The 14287-nt window shown below is 39.2% G+C and overlaps 1 protein-coding gene across 1 annotated transcript in view; it reads left to right on the forward strand.

Moving 5' to 3' along the window:
* Nucleotides 1-213: 213 nt before the first annotated feature.
* IMMP2L (inner mitochondrial membrane peptidase subunit 2) overlaps nt 214-14287 on the forward strand; it is a 438966-nt gene continuing 424892 nt past the window's right edge. The window contains exons 1-2 of the mRNA XM_054178716.1: nt 214-254; nt 12791-12928. Of these exons, the coding sequence (XP_054034691.1) occupies nt 12794-12928 (135 nt within the window). The 5' untranslated portion in view covers nt 214-254; nt 12791-12793. The remainder of the gene's footprint in view (nt 255-12790; nt 12929-14287) is intronic.

The following is a 14287-nucleotide window of genomic DNA, read 5'->3' on the forward strand; positions in this document are numbered from 1 at the left end:
AACCACTTGGCACTACTGCCTGCAGCTGAGCGTCCCTCACGAGCTTTGCTGCACGGCCACCGCTCAGCCGCCGAGCAGGGCAAGGCAAGGCAGGGCAGGCTCCAAGACCGCCACTCTTGAGGCCACACGGTTGCCCTGCCCCGGCGGGGCCCACGGCCTCCACTCGCCGCCGCAGCCGCTAGCCCACGTGACAGTGGGCGGCTCGCGCACGGCGAACACCCTACCAGCCCGCCCTCCGCGGAAGGGAGGAAAGGGTAAGCGGCTAGGAACGGCGGGCGGGGCAACGGAAGCCGGGCGGGCTCAGAGCGCGGAAAGTCGGGGTGGGCAGTGTGTGGCGGCGCGAAGAAATGGCGGGGGAAGAGGGTGGCGAGGCTTCGTGGTGGAGGAGGGAATGGGGACATACGTGAAGGGAGGGGGTGAGGGGGGGAGCGACGCATGTCGCACGGTAGGCTGGGCCGTGAGCACACCCCCGCGCCAGCTCGCGCCAGGCTCTCGGTGCCGCCCCCCCGGGCTCCGCCCCCCTCCGCTCCTCTCCTCCCCTCTCCGCCCTCTGCTTCGCCGGCCGGCGGAAAGCGTCCTTCTGATGAGGGGGCCCTCCGGGCGAGCCGGCGGCCGTGGGGCGGGGCTGGGCAGACTGAGGGTACTGCTGGCGGGGTGGGTGAGGAGGAAGTTTGTACAGAAGGGAAGCAGACGCCCCAGTGGCCGCTGTTGGGTGGGGTGTCCTATGGGTGGCGATACTGTTGCAACGGGGCTGGCGGCGGTGCAGTGTAACGAGCGGAGCGCGGCGGCGGGCGTCTGCTGGCGGTACCGCGCACGTGGTTAGACGCGGCCCCACTGGGCGCTACGCCTGCAGCCTAGCAGCAGCCTGCAGCAGCCCTGCAGCGGCAAGTGCCAGCCACGGGCGGCTGAAGTGTTTCTCACCTGCTCCACATGCCCGCGGTCTCGCTGCCGCCTGTTTGGTGTAGGATTTTGCCATGTTCTTTCTTCCTTTAAGTTGCTCAGTCGGAGGGGATTGAATTAAAAATAAATGGCAAAGCCAATAGTGTGGAAGTGGTCATTACGGGGAGACGCTCGTGGCTGAACTGCAAGGCAGAAGAGGGAACCATGGCGTGGAAATTTGTGTAATAGGACTTAACGCTGTGCACACTTCTGGACTGGATGCAATTCTTACTTAAAAATACATCATTGTTTTATTAGATTTGTATCAGATCTTGTATTTGGCCTGTTAATGGTGATTTTTCCAGTACCCCGATGGAGTGGTTTTCCTGTTAGTCTATATCCTGGACATCTGAGGGATAATTGTTATTTTGGTCTGTAATGCAACTTCCTGTAAAGTGGCTACTTTTCTATGTCTGGTTGTTGCCCTTCAATGTGCTATTAGTTTAATGTTTCTCTGTATAAAGGCCACAGTGCTTGAAGCAGAAGAGATTCAGCTACTTCCTAGACATCTATGCGGTGTTCTTACCTTTTTTTAAGGAAAAATCAATTTTTTTTTAAGTCACTGAAAAGTTTAGATAGCAAAACTGCAGCTGAACAACAACTAGACTCTAAGCAGTATTCTACTGGAGTTGTTTGTTTGTTTGGTTTTTTTTGTATCACTACTGTTCTGTGGAATTAACTAAGTATGCTGACATACCAAAAAAGAGAGAGGTGATCTAGGAAAGCTGCTTTACATCTCCTTTGATGATTTTCTTGTACCACCACATTTTTTTCCCCTTTGTATCCCCCCAAAAGCATACATCGTACATACTTGTTCATTGTTCAGTTAGGGAGAGACTAGAAATGATTTGTCAACAGAATAGCCTTAGAAAACAAAAACTCTTGGGGATTTTCAGGTTAAACAAAATAATTTCTTAAAAAGTCCTTAAAATTAGACTTTTTGCAATAGGCAGCTTTGTAAAAAAATGTAGAATAGAATAGAATAGACCAGGTTGGAAGAGACCTTCTTATCATCCAACACCACCCAATCAACTAAACCATGCAACCAAGCATCCTGTCAAGCCTCGCCCTGAACACCCCCAGCGACAGCGACCCCACCACCTCCTCGGGCAGCCCATTCCAATGGGCAATGTCTCTCTGTGTAACACTTCTCCTAACCTCCAGCCTAAACCTCCCCTGACGCAGCCTGAGACTGTGTCCTCTTGTTCTGGTACTGTTTGCCTGGGAAAAGAGACCAACATCTGCCTCACTACAACCCCCCTTCAGGTAGTTGTAGAGAGCAATAAGGTCACCCCTGAGTCTCCTCCTCTCCAGGCTAAGCAACCCCAGCTCCCTCAGCCTCTCCTCATAGGGCTTGTGCTCCAAGCCCCTCACCAACCTTGTTGCCCTTCTCTGGACACGCTCCAGCAAGTCAACATCCTTCCTAAACTGAGGGGCCCAGAACTGGACACAGTACTCGAGGTGCGGCCTAACCAGTGCAGTGTACAGGGGCAGATAACATTTGTAACATTTGAAACTACTGTGATTGGAAGATTTCAATGAGTCCGAAATGTCTTTTACTTTTAAAATGACAGATTCTCCTTTTTAACTTGTGTTTTGTTACCAAAATAAATTTACTTCTGGAATTGATGGGAAATAACTATCGACATAGTATAGTAGTGGGTGGTATTCAAATCCACAAGAATAATATTTAAATCATGCTGAGCTATAATTTTAAGATTCAAATGGTTTTATAGTCACAGTTGGAATTTTGCATTGAGATCTTATAAGCTGACCAGTGTGCCACAGATTGCAGTTATTTCTGGAATACTTGGATCCTTACGCAGATGGTTTAGTTTCTTTGTTTATTGTTCAGACCTGAGAAATTTACATGGCAGTTGAATTTATAACAAATCCCAGACTCAATATGGTGGTGAATGGATGTTATGGAGTACACTAGGTATGCCCTTTGAAGTCCCACAGTGACCTCTAACGTTCAAGGATGAAAACTGAATGTTAAAAATAAAGGAAGTTAATTTTTGAAGGTACAGTTTTGCATATTCGTTTCTACATTTAGTTTATTAGTATGCCATAGACAGTAGATAGTAACTACTTGGTCAATCTGAGCTTACTGCTAGGTTTCATGGGAATGTTATATTGGGGAGTCAACTCTCCCCCATTTTGAGCAAGTATGCATAAAGCCTTTATGGTAGTCAGGGGAAAACTAGTAACTTTTGGTGAAGTATATTGAAAATGGAAAATAGCTTTCAAATCACAGAATACATCCAGTTGGAAGAAACCTCAAAGATCATCCTGTCCAACCCTCAACCCTGCACTGAAGAGTCAACATAAACCATGTCCCTAAGTACCAGGTCCACATGCTGCTTAAACACCTCCAGGATGGTGACTATGCCAGTGCCCTGGGCATACCATTCCAGTGTTTGATAACCCTTTCACTGAAGAAATGTTTCCTAGCATCCAGCCTAAATCTCCTCTGGCGCAGCTTGAAACCATTTCTTCTGGTTCTGTCACTTGCCACCAAAGAGAAGAGGTTGGCCCCCTCACTGCAACCTCCCTTCAGGTAGTTGTAGAGAGCAATGAGGTTTCTCCTCAGCCTCTAGGCTGAACATCCCCAGCTCCCTCAGATGCTCTTTGTAGTTCATGTGCTTCAGGCCCTTCCCAAGCCTCACTGCCCTTCTCTGGACACACTCCAGCATCTAGATGTCCTTGTAGTGAGGGGCCTGTTCTGGTTCTGTTATTTCCTATAAAATTATTTATTTGTGGCATGATAAATATTTGTCAGTTATTATTGAGTCCTTATATACTTGATGCATACTTGCATACCAGAAAGATTTGTATCTGAGAACCTATTTCTTCTTTATACTCATTTTATTTTCCCTTAGGCTAAAATAAACTCCTGTCCTGCACTTAACTTCCTTTTCTTAATCCAAATGCAAAAACTTTTAGAAGACTTTGTTTCTGACAATATTTGTGTTTTGAACTGAATACTATTTTTTTAGGCTGCTTATTGAATGTTATATGAATACATAGCATTACATCTGTGTTGGTTAAAACTGAATATTTGCCTTTTTTGGGTAGTTTTTGGCCAGGTCTGATTCTTGATAACGATGGGTGGTTGGACTCAATGATCTTAAAGGTGGTTTCCAACTTAAGTGATTCAGTGATTCTGACTAACAAGACAGTTTCATGGTACTTGAAAGAATGCAGAGTGTTGACTAGATATATTCAAAAATTAATTAAACATCAAAGGTTATGCTATTGTTTACTGTAAATATGATTTACAGACTTGGTGAGTTCGGAAGCAATACCTCATTTATGCTGTCTACTCAAGACTAAACATAACAGCAGCTGACAGTTGTTTGTAAAGGGCACTTCAGATCAATTTATAAAATTAACTTAATTTGCATGTATTGAATCTTTAATCTGAGAGGCAACACAGAACTTTCATTTGCAAGAAGCTAATTACGCTGTTCACTTGTGCTTCAAAACTGATGTAATTTAGTGCTGTCCTTTATGTACAATGTAAGTTAATGATTATTAGCTTCTTTGAGGATACAGAAACATGAGTAAAATCAGTGATTGTGTCTTTTATGCTAGAACAACTGGTATTCTGACAGTCACCTCTGTGATAGTACTTGAAGACTTTGCATTACATAATTAAGTTTAAATGCCCTGAAAAGGTCTGATTTATAACAATTACTGATCTTTATTTGTATTGCAGTATCCACCAAAAAGTAATTCTGTTCCTGTACTCAGCACTAGTGAGGCCTCACCTTGAGTACTGTTTACAGTTCTGGGCCCTTCAAGAAAGAATGGAATAGAATATAATAGAATTAGAATAGAATAGAATAGAATAGAATAGAATAGAATTAGATTAGAATAGAATAGAATAGAATAGAATAGAATAGAATAGAATAGAATAGAATAGAATAGAATAGGAGTAGGTTGGAAGAGACCTTCGAGATCATCACGTCCAGCCCATCACCCAACACCATCTAATCAACTAACCATGCAACCAAGCACCCCATCAAGTCTCCTCCTAAACACCTCCAGTGATGATGACTCCACCACCTCCCCAGGCAGCCCATTCCAATGGGCAATACTCTCTCTCTGAAGAATTTCTTCCTAACATCCAGCCTAAACCTCCCTTGGCACAGCTTGAGACTGTGTCCTCTTGTTCTGGTGCTGGTTGCCTGGGAGAAGAGACCAGCCCCTGCCTGTCTACAAATTCCCTTCAGGTAGTTGTAGAGAGCAATAAGGTCTCCTCTGAGCCTCTTCTTCTCGAGGCTAAGCAACCCTAGCTCCCTCAGCCTCTCCTCATAGGGCTTGTGCTCCAAACGCCTCCTCAGCTTTGTTGTCCTTCTCTGGACATGTTCCAGCAAGTCAACATCTTTCCTAAACTGAGGGGCCCAGAACTGGATACAGGACTCAAGGTGTGGCCTAACCAGTGTGGTGTACTTTGAGTGTATATCAAGGTGCTGAAGCAGACCTAGAGGAGAGCGACAAAACTGGGGAAGGGACTGGAGGGAAAGTCTTATGAGGAGAGGCTAAGGGAGCTGAGGTTGTTTAGCCTGGTGAAGAGGAGGCTCAGGGGAGACCATATTGTTCTCTACAACTACCTGAAAAGAAATTGTAGTAAGGTGGGTGTCAGGCTCTTTTCCCAGGCAACTTATGGCAAGATGAGAGGGTATGGCCTGAAGCTGTGCTAGGGGAGGTTTGGGTTGGATGTTAGGAAGCACTTCCTCATGGAAAAGGTAATTAGACACTGGAATAGACTGCCCAGGGAGGTGGTGGAGTCACCATCCCTGGAGGCGTTTAAGGAAAGATTGGATGTGACATGGTCTAGTCAGTGTGGTGGTGTTAGGTCATAGGCTGGGCTTTATCATCTCAGAAGTCTATTCCAGCCTCAATAATTCTGTGATTCTGTATTGCTGTTCCTTTTCTTGATTGCTTATGTCAGTGAAATGGAATTCTGAACGAGTGAGGGTCGGGTGATTGCTCTCCATTCTGAACTAGTTGCTACTTTAATTGCTGAGAATCATTTTTATTTACAGTTGCATTTTCTTCTGCTTTTGCTTTATATTTGAAGAGTGGAATGTTTTGTTTGGAAATACAAGGTTGTCCATGAGAGTAGAATTCATGTCCTTGAGACACAGAATTAATTTGTAAAAATAAACAATATTAATTTAAATCTTGTCACAACCAACATGTGGATTGAGCCTTTGTATATGAGATAGATGCCAGTGATGGGGTGTAGTCAGATTAGAAGAAGAATCTGTTCCACATTAAATTGAACCACACATATACATACATACACCCCCTGTAATAATTCTGTGACCAGTTAGGTTCCTGATTGTTGTGGTTTAAGCTTTTTTGTTTTGATGTGGTTTGTAAGCTGAAAGTTCATTGTGTTGATCTATTTTTGTCTGCATCTGGGAACTTCTGTGTATGTTATAGCTGTAAGAAAATTACAGAATTGCATTTTTACTGTTGTTTTTCTGTATTCTGGTATACTGGAAAAAATATGCATATTTTATAATGAGGGGAGCTATTATGTGGAAATGGTAATTGCTTTAATCCAAACTTAAGGTGTAAGAAAATTTTATATAATGGAGTTGAGGCTAACAAAATTTGCAGCTTTGCATTTGGAACAAACAAAACATCTAGGTATCAGGACAAAATGACTGATCTAGGAGAAAGAGAACACCAGAACATGGAGTGTACACACCTAGTTACTGAAACTGCTGATTAGGTTAGGATTTGCTGCTTCAGTAATACAACAGTAATTTCTATGATCTCTGACATTTCCAGACTCGCAATAGAGCATTATTTTTTAATGACTGTGGGCTGGGGGGATACAGGAAGATTAATATGAATGAGGAATACTGGGGGGATACAAGGAGATTAATATGAATGAGGAATACTGTGAAGAAAACCTGTGTGTAGAGTACAAATACATTAATGGAATAGAAATGTCACCACTATGGTGGAATAATACCAGGATGGAGTTGTCTTTATTGAAGGATAAATGAGAGCTCCTTCTGGAGCTAGACACTACTTTTAAATGAAAACTTAAATGGACTGATATATTTTGATTATTTTAAACTGAAAACTTTTATGGACTTAGCTGTTTTGATTCTTCTGTGATATTTGTCACCATTGTATCTGTGTGCACCAGCCTGTACTTGGATAAATCTATATGAATTAAATTAGCCAACTAAGAAGTCTGCATACTTGTACTTTCACAAAAATGACTGTAATATAAAAGTTACTGAAATGTACAACTAAATTGGAAAAGGAGGGTCTGGCAACATGGCAGTAGTTCGATCTGGCTTTGTGTCATGAAAAACTGTAGAAAAGGTGCATGTTAAACAGATTCTGATACCAAACAGCATCACATTCATCACAGTTGTTGGATGAACTACAACCTTGTCTTCAAGTTGTGGTAGTCTTACTTACAGCAAAAGCTTTTGTACTCAATATTATTATTTCAGAAGAAGCAATACAAATGAGCTCATTCATATGTTTTGGTATTTTCTATTATGGAAGTGTTTCTTGTTTGCAAAAGATGCATGCGTGAATTCTAGTGTGGTGCCATTGAGTTATGGAAAAATGCATATTGCGATGGACAGAAAAGTTGTTTCAGTGGATTAGAGAACTGGATATAGTAAAGTTACTAATTTCTCAACTAGATCAAATAGGTCATTTCAAACTAACAGAGCAATCTTGGTTGGGTGGTTTTGCATATAGGCCATAATTCTCCTCTTCCCATTTCCTCACATGCCTTATTTTAGAAGCATATTAGGGACCATTTCATTTCCTTTGTGGATGGTTGCTAATGGCTTGTTTTTACAGCTATTTTTCCTATCATACTTCTGTGGGTAATTTTTAAATACCTAGATTTGCAAATACATTGTAACCTGGGGCTTTCTTAATGTTGCTTGATGATTTTCTACAGGCTGTTTGATAAACAGTGTCTTCTAATGTGCAGGCAAGTGCAAGGAAAAATAAACATTTTATACATAGAGAGCTATCTAAATAGCATCTCTGCTCCATATGCTGTAGTACCCACGAGAGGCTCATTATAATCCCTGGACCTTTTGTGCACCAAATACTTCAGTCCAGATAATGCTGTGCTCCATCTGCCTTAATCTCTGAGCTGCACAATGTGAAATTCTTAATGCTTTGACCTGCTATATGCTGGCATTTTTGATCTTGGATTTTTCTTGTCCATGTTGCCATTTCAAACAAGTTTTCAAGGTTACTGCTTTGAAGTTTGTAAGTTTTACAGAATTATTGTGGGTTTTTTTGTTTGTTTTGTTTTGTTTTTACCTAAACCTAGCTTAATTTATAAATTATGAAAAGCGTATGCATCTCTAAATTATGTTTTCTGTGCTTCCTGTATTTGACTTTTTTTACGTCATCTTTTAAATGTTGGAATTTGTTGACCTTATTGAAGGTGTCACTGACTGGGTGGAGATCCAGAAATAGGTGTTGGTGAAATGATCTTTTTTCAGCAAAGAATCCTGCTTCACTGGCATGCATTTAACCAAGCTGTCAGGATAAACCAGACACCAGATTTCAGAATTTTGCTGTGGAAACAAGAGGCTCTTAAAATATACAGATATTTTAGAAGTCTTTTCAATTTTGCTAACCAGAGAGTTCAAACAACATCATTAACGATTGATAAGTCATGGAGATCTCAGAAAGTATTTGAACCAACTGTTACATACTGATATATTAGTTGGATGACTTGACAAGTTTAAAGTAATATATTTAACTGTGATCTTTTTGTGCTTATATATTAGGAAATCGTGTTGTGTCTTTCGAACTTAGCACATCTTTATGTACCTGTGAAATAGCTTCTTGCTCTTAACTTTTTTGTTCATTGTAGCTGTCCAGCCATTCCTCAGAGTCTCTAGATTTAAAGCTGTTTAACAAGTTGACTATCCATTCTGGAGAATATTCTGCTGTAAGAAATAATTAATGTTATTTAAAAGAGCATTAGGAGTAACTTTGTAACCTCAGATTCTAAAAGCAAACTAGATTAGAGACTTGGAAATAGTAATTTCAACCTTGCTAAAATTAGTAATTCACTTTGAACATTGGACTTCAACATTTTTATATATAAATTACAGGCACACATGGCACTTAGGCATAATTTTTTTAACTCATTAATTTGATATAGAAAAACAGACTTCTGTTAGAATGAACATTAAATAGAGCTTTTCTATAGCATACTTGAAATTAATATAACTAAAATATAAATTTCTCTACAATATAGAGAAAAAATGTATTAAATTGAAATCTGAGAATGTTATAGCAATATTTATTTCAGTAATTTTCACAGATTTTCTCAAAATTGAATATGTTTTCCAATAAAATAGTTAATTAGAGAACACCAATATATAATACTCAGCAATATATAATCTCTAAAAGCAGAATATTATCTCTGGGAGTCAGAGCTATCTAACATTTTCTGTATGTTTAAATAAAGACTTCAACCAGAAGACTGGTTGTGTTTTTCTGTTTTCTTTAAAAAAATAAATAAATTGTAAGGATCTTTTTTTTTAATCTCCCCTTCACTATCCTAAGTTCTTTCTTGGAATTGCAGTAAGTGCTTATCATTACCCTTTCCCCTTCTTTTCTCCTAAGACCACCTAACTATACTGCACATTTCCATCAGACAATAGTGACCAGTTGAGGATTATTCATTGACATGTAAAGTTACTAGGAGAAGATAGTGCTGCAAACTGTATGATGCCTACATTCAAGCTCTTCCTTCCCCTGTGGTAACAGAAGCCATCTTGAAGCCCCTCTTACTGAAAGAGTGATGGGTAACCTTCTATTTGCTGGCAGCTAGATGATGAACTTTTGTGTCAACAGTTGCATGGCAACACTGCATGTGAAAGTACTTATCCAGCAGTAAATGCCTGTCTTTGTGTTTTGGGGAGACAAGCTTATGAAATATACCTGGTAGAAATGTGTAGACGCTTCAGTGAGATGTTTTGTTATATGGATGTAGGGTTAAAGACAGATTCGTTTGTAAGTCTTTTCAGACTGTTTAATATGTGTGTGCATATATTTGCTGTCTTTTGGGAAGAAGTTGCTTCTGCAGTAGAGTAGAATAATCTACAGGCATGCTCACAGGGAGGGAGGGACAAATGAAAGAAAGAAAGAAGATAAAAATTACATGGCAAGTAGAGAAGTTTTTCAGCACAACAGCTGATGTTGGCTTTGGTGGCTTTTGCAAATCAGTTACTGATAGGGATGCTGTTGGTGTTTTCCCTCTCATCTTTATTCATATTGTGTCTTGTAATATACTACCTGTGTCCAAAAATACAAAGGTAGGACCTGAGCTCCCAGATTTGTCTGCAGCCATTTAATACTCCCAGTGTTGCCTTGGCCAAGTGGTGTATGTAAGAATGTAGCATTTTGTCTTGACTGTTTTAACCTGGTTGCTAGATTCTGTGTCACTATTAATTAGCTTGTAGTTCCAGGAGCATATGGTTGGTCTCCTGTGGATTGTCTGATCAATTGCTTTTCTTCAGATGCTAGATTTTTCTGTAGATAGCAGCATGGGGCTTTTGCAAGAAGTTTATAACATGATCTGTTAGTGGTTTTAATAGAAGGGATGAACTGAACATTCATGCTTCATTTTTAATGAGAAACAGGTTTGAATGTAAGGAATTTAAAGGGTAAGTACATTTGTCTGATTTCTTGAAGGGTTGTTGTTTTGTTTTTTTTTAAATCATAAATCAGTAATACTATGATACACCTGCCAGACAATGTCTTTCAGCTCAAAGAATGGCTACAAAGAACATGGTAGATATGTTTTTGTGGGAAGTCTCAGAGGAGGAGGTCTGAGATATGCCAGACCTTATAGCAGAGAAGTAGAATCCCAGGCAGAAAAATTGAGACGTGAAGTTCAGAAAATAGTGTTAAGGTGTATGAAATGGTATAATTTGTCAAACACCAGGCAAAACCCTGGTTTTTACAGATTCTGTTTTTATGTGGAATAATCTAAAGGTAAATCTATGCAGACTGAGGCAATAATCTGTTCAGGTGAATTGATTCAAACAATGTATTCTTAAACAATAAGCTGAAAGGAAAGCATTTTAACATTTGTCCTGAACTGATGAGGTTTTTATTCTATTTCATAACCAATTTCAAACTCTGTGAAATGATGCAAATTGAAAATGTTTACATGAAATATGCAGAAAGGAAATGTAATTGAATTATAAGTATTAAGCAGGAGTTACAGATGATGGTGAAGTATTTCCACTTAAAAAAGAAAAAAAAAAAAAAGAAAAGAGATTTAAAACATTGTGAAAGTGGCTATCAGGCGTAACAGTAAAGATGTTCCTGTATTTAGGAGACAGACCTTGTCACTGCAAAGTTATTAATATCTAGAAAGGATTTTAGTAAAGAATATCTTGATGGCTTACTTTGTAGAACTAGGTTTCCTTAGTTCTACAACTGGGAGAATAAAAAAAATCATATCTGTGACAGAAATATTGCCGTCAGTAGTCTTTCATCAGAGTGGTTTGAATTTGTATTTTGCATAGAAGTAGTTCATCACTTCCATATTTCTAAAAATGCAACAAAGAAGAAATTACTATGTTGTTGAATTCCAAATATTCTGTTTGTAAGAGTATCAAACAAAACTTCACATATTGATGTTTTCCATTATTTTAGTTGAAAAATAACTCTCTGATTGTGAATATAAAACAAGGGAAAGACTCCAAAATTCAGGGCACAGTCTGATTTCACAGTCTGTTGGAGTTAAGATGAGATAGAGGGAGCAGGGTCTCCACAAACTGATACTGTGCAGGGTCTACCAGGAGTTCATTAGTTAGAAACGTCAGTTGAAATTGGATTTGCCAATAGGTGAAGGACAGCACTCCTTACTTACTTTGAAACTGCAGTTATGTAAAACAGTCTTGTACCTTTCCAGCAGTACCTAGATATTCAGCTTGCTTTTCAGAGGTATAAGTAATATGGTCAAACAACTTGTGTTTCAATGTGCTTTGGAGGTGTTTTCTTTCTTTTCAAGAATGTTGATGTTGAGTTATATTGGAATAGTCCCTTGCAACATTACTTAGCTGCGCAGTCTGACCGTGTGCTTTTAAATTCTTGATGAAGTGAACAAGGTGTCCTTGTGCTATGCTGTGTCCGTGTCATATATGTGACCATTTTAATCGATTTTACATGTTTGTAGTTATCACAAGTGTGGAAATGATGCATTTGTGCATTTTTATTTGTGAAAATGCTAACAAAGACATTATGTGTTGAAAACAGTCAGCTTTTCCTTACGTAACACAATCTGTCTTTGGAGTTCACAAACTAATAATTGCTAGCATATGGAGATAAAATAATTCACAGAGTTTTGGTTGTAAACTCCAACTGAATGCTAATTGGTTATTTCAATCTAGCTGATGATTGATTTTTTGTTTTCTTTTCCTTTTTTCCACCCAGAAATGCATAATTAGCTTTTGATTGGTTATGTTCATTTCCTTCTTGCTTAGCTGAATTGTTATTATGGAGTCATTTTTAGCAGGTACTTCTCCTAGCACAGGTTCACAAGAAATGGTTACATTAGCCAAAGGTTAAATGTCAAATATCAAGCTCTCTTCTGTGGTGTAGACTTCTAAATTCTGATGAAAATTTCAGTTCTTTTTCATTCATGTGTGCACAGTAATTTTAATTTTTTTTGTTCACTGTGGATATTGGGAGACCCTCACACATAGTAGAATCAATTTATTCTTCAACCTTATTAATCAACCCTTATGCTGTTGCTTAAAATTTGGTTTATAACATGTTTTTTCTTCCTTTACTTCTTGTTTTTCAGATTATGGCACAGGCTCAAGGTTTGGGGAAGAGGTACATGAAAGCCTTTTTTAAAGGTTTCTTTGTTGCTGTTCCAGTAACAGTGACTTTCCTGGACAGAGTTGCCTGTGTAGCAAGAGTGGAAGGAGCATCAATGCAGGTATTTTGTCCATTAGGGTACTAAAGTGAGCGTCCATTGACTGTAGGAAGGTGGAAAAAAACCTCTTTTTCTCTATTGTTATTAAATGACTGCATTGTAGCATGGCATAGTTTAATTTTGACGTCATTGAACAAATACTTTTGTGATATGAAAAGCTTTTGAGAACAAAACTTGCTAAAATTCTTTCTCATTAAAAGGAAAATACATAGATAAATAGTGACAAGGATGCTTTTATTTTATTTTTAATATGTATATATTCCTAGTCATTTACCTATGTCTGTCAGGACCCTATCAGGGTGCTTGGTGCCATGGTTTAGTTGATTAGGTGGGTTGGATTAGTTGATAGGTTGGACGCGATGATCTTGAAGGTCTCTTCCAACCTGGTTTATTCTATTCTGTAAGTAGTAGTTCATTGTTTTTAATTTGCTTATACAGATTGTTTATGCAGTGTTGGCAAATAAGTATAAATAGCATTTGTATGTAACATTTAGAAGATAAATAAATACTCATGATACTGAGCAGCTACTTTGTTTCCTCTGTTACTTGGAATTGAAAAATATATGTTGTAGTGTAGTTAGACATTTTTTTGTATTGTTTCTTTGCATTTTAAATAATATGCACTGAGTATTGCTGTGCATCACCACTGATAGCTATAATTTATTTTGTTCTAATGTTGCAACATTACAATTAGTAGAGACTAAAGATTTGATTCTCACGTGCCAAGCCCTTTTTTCTGCTGATTGTCTAAGTAAGCTCAGAACCATGAAAAGCAGTTTCACAGCAATCAAGACCAGCTGCTAGTTTGAATTGTGCAGCATTCACACAGACAAAACTTGGACTAAAACCTGGGCTTGGCTGTGTTTAATGTTATAGAAAGAATGTGATGGTGGGGAGAGAATGACAGGGTGCCATTTTGACTTCTGCAGCAGTCTTTAATTTGTTGTTTAATGTCTATCAAGAAACCTCAGTTGATCTGGAAGGCAACTTTCATCTCAAGATTAAGGACCAAAGTAAAATCATTGCACCAGTAATTCTACAATCCCAGACCAGAAGTTAGGTGTAATGTGTTACCTTTGCCCTTTGTGTCAATGGTCTAAATATCATTGATGACCCATGAAAGGTAGGAGAATCTCAGGACTTATGCTTGCAGAGCCAGAAATTTGCTCTAGAAAGGGGAGTTGGAAACTGGGAAAATCAGTTTCGTTCTCTTTTTAATATTTTCAAGCAGGAGAAATTCAAATACATAACACAGGATCTAGATAAGTACAAAATGAGACAGATGAATAAAATCACAGTATCAACAAGGTTGGAAGATCATCAAGTCCAACCTGTCACCACAGACCTCATGGCTAGACCATG

This window comes from Dryobates pubescens, chromosome Z (genome assembly GCF_014839835.1).
Source record: "Dryobates pubescens isolate bDryPub1 chromosome Z, bDryPub1.pri, whole genome shotgun sequence".
Taxonomy (NCBI): Eukaryota; Metazoa; Chordata; class Aves; order Piciformes; family Picidae; genus Dryobates; species Dryobates pubescens.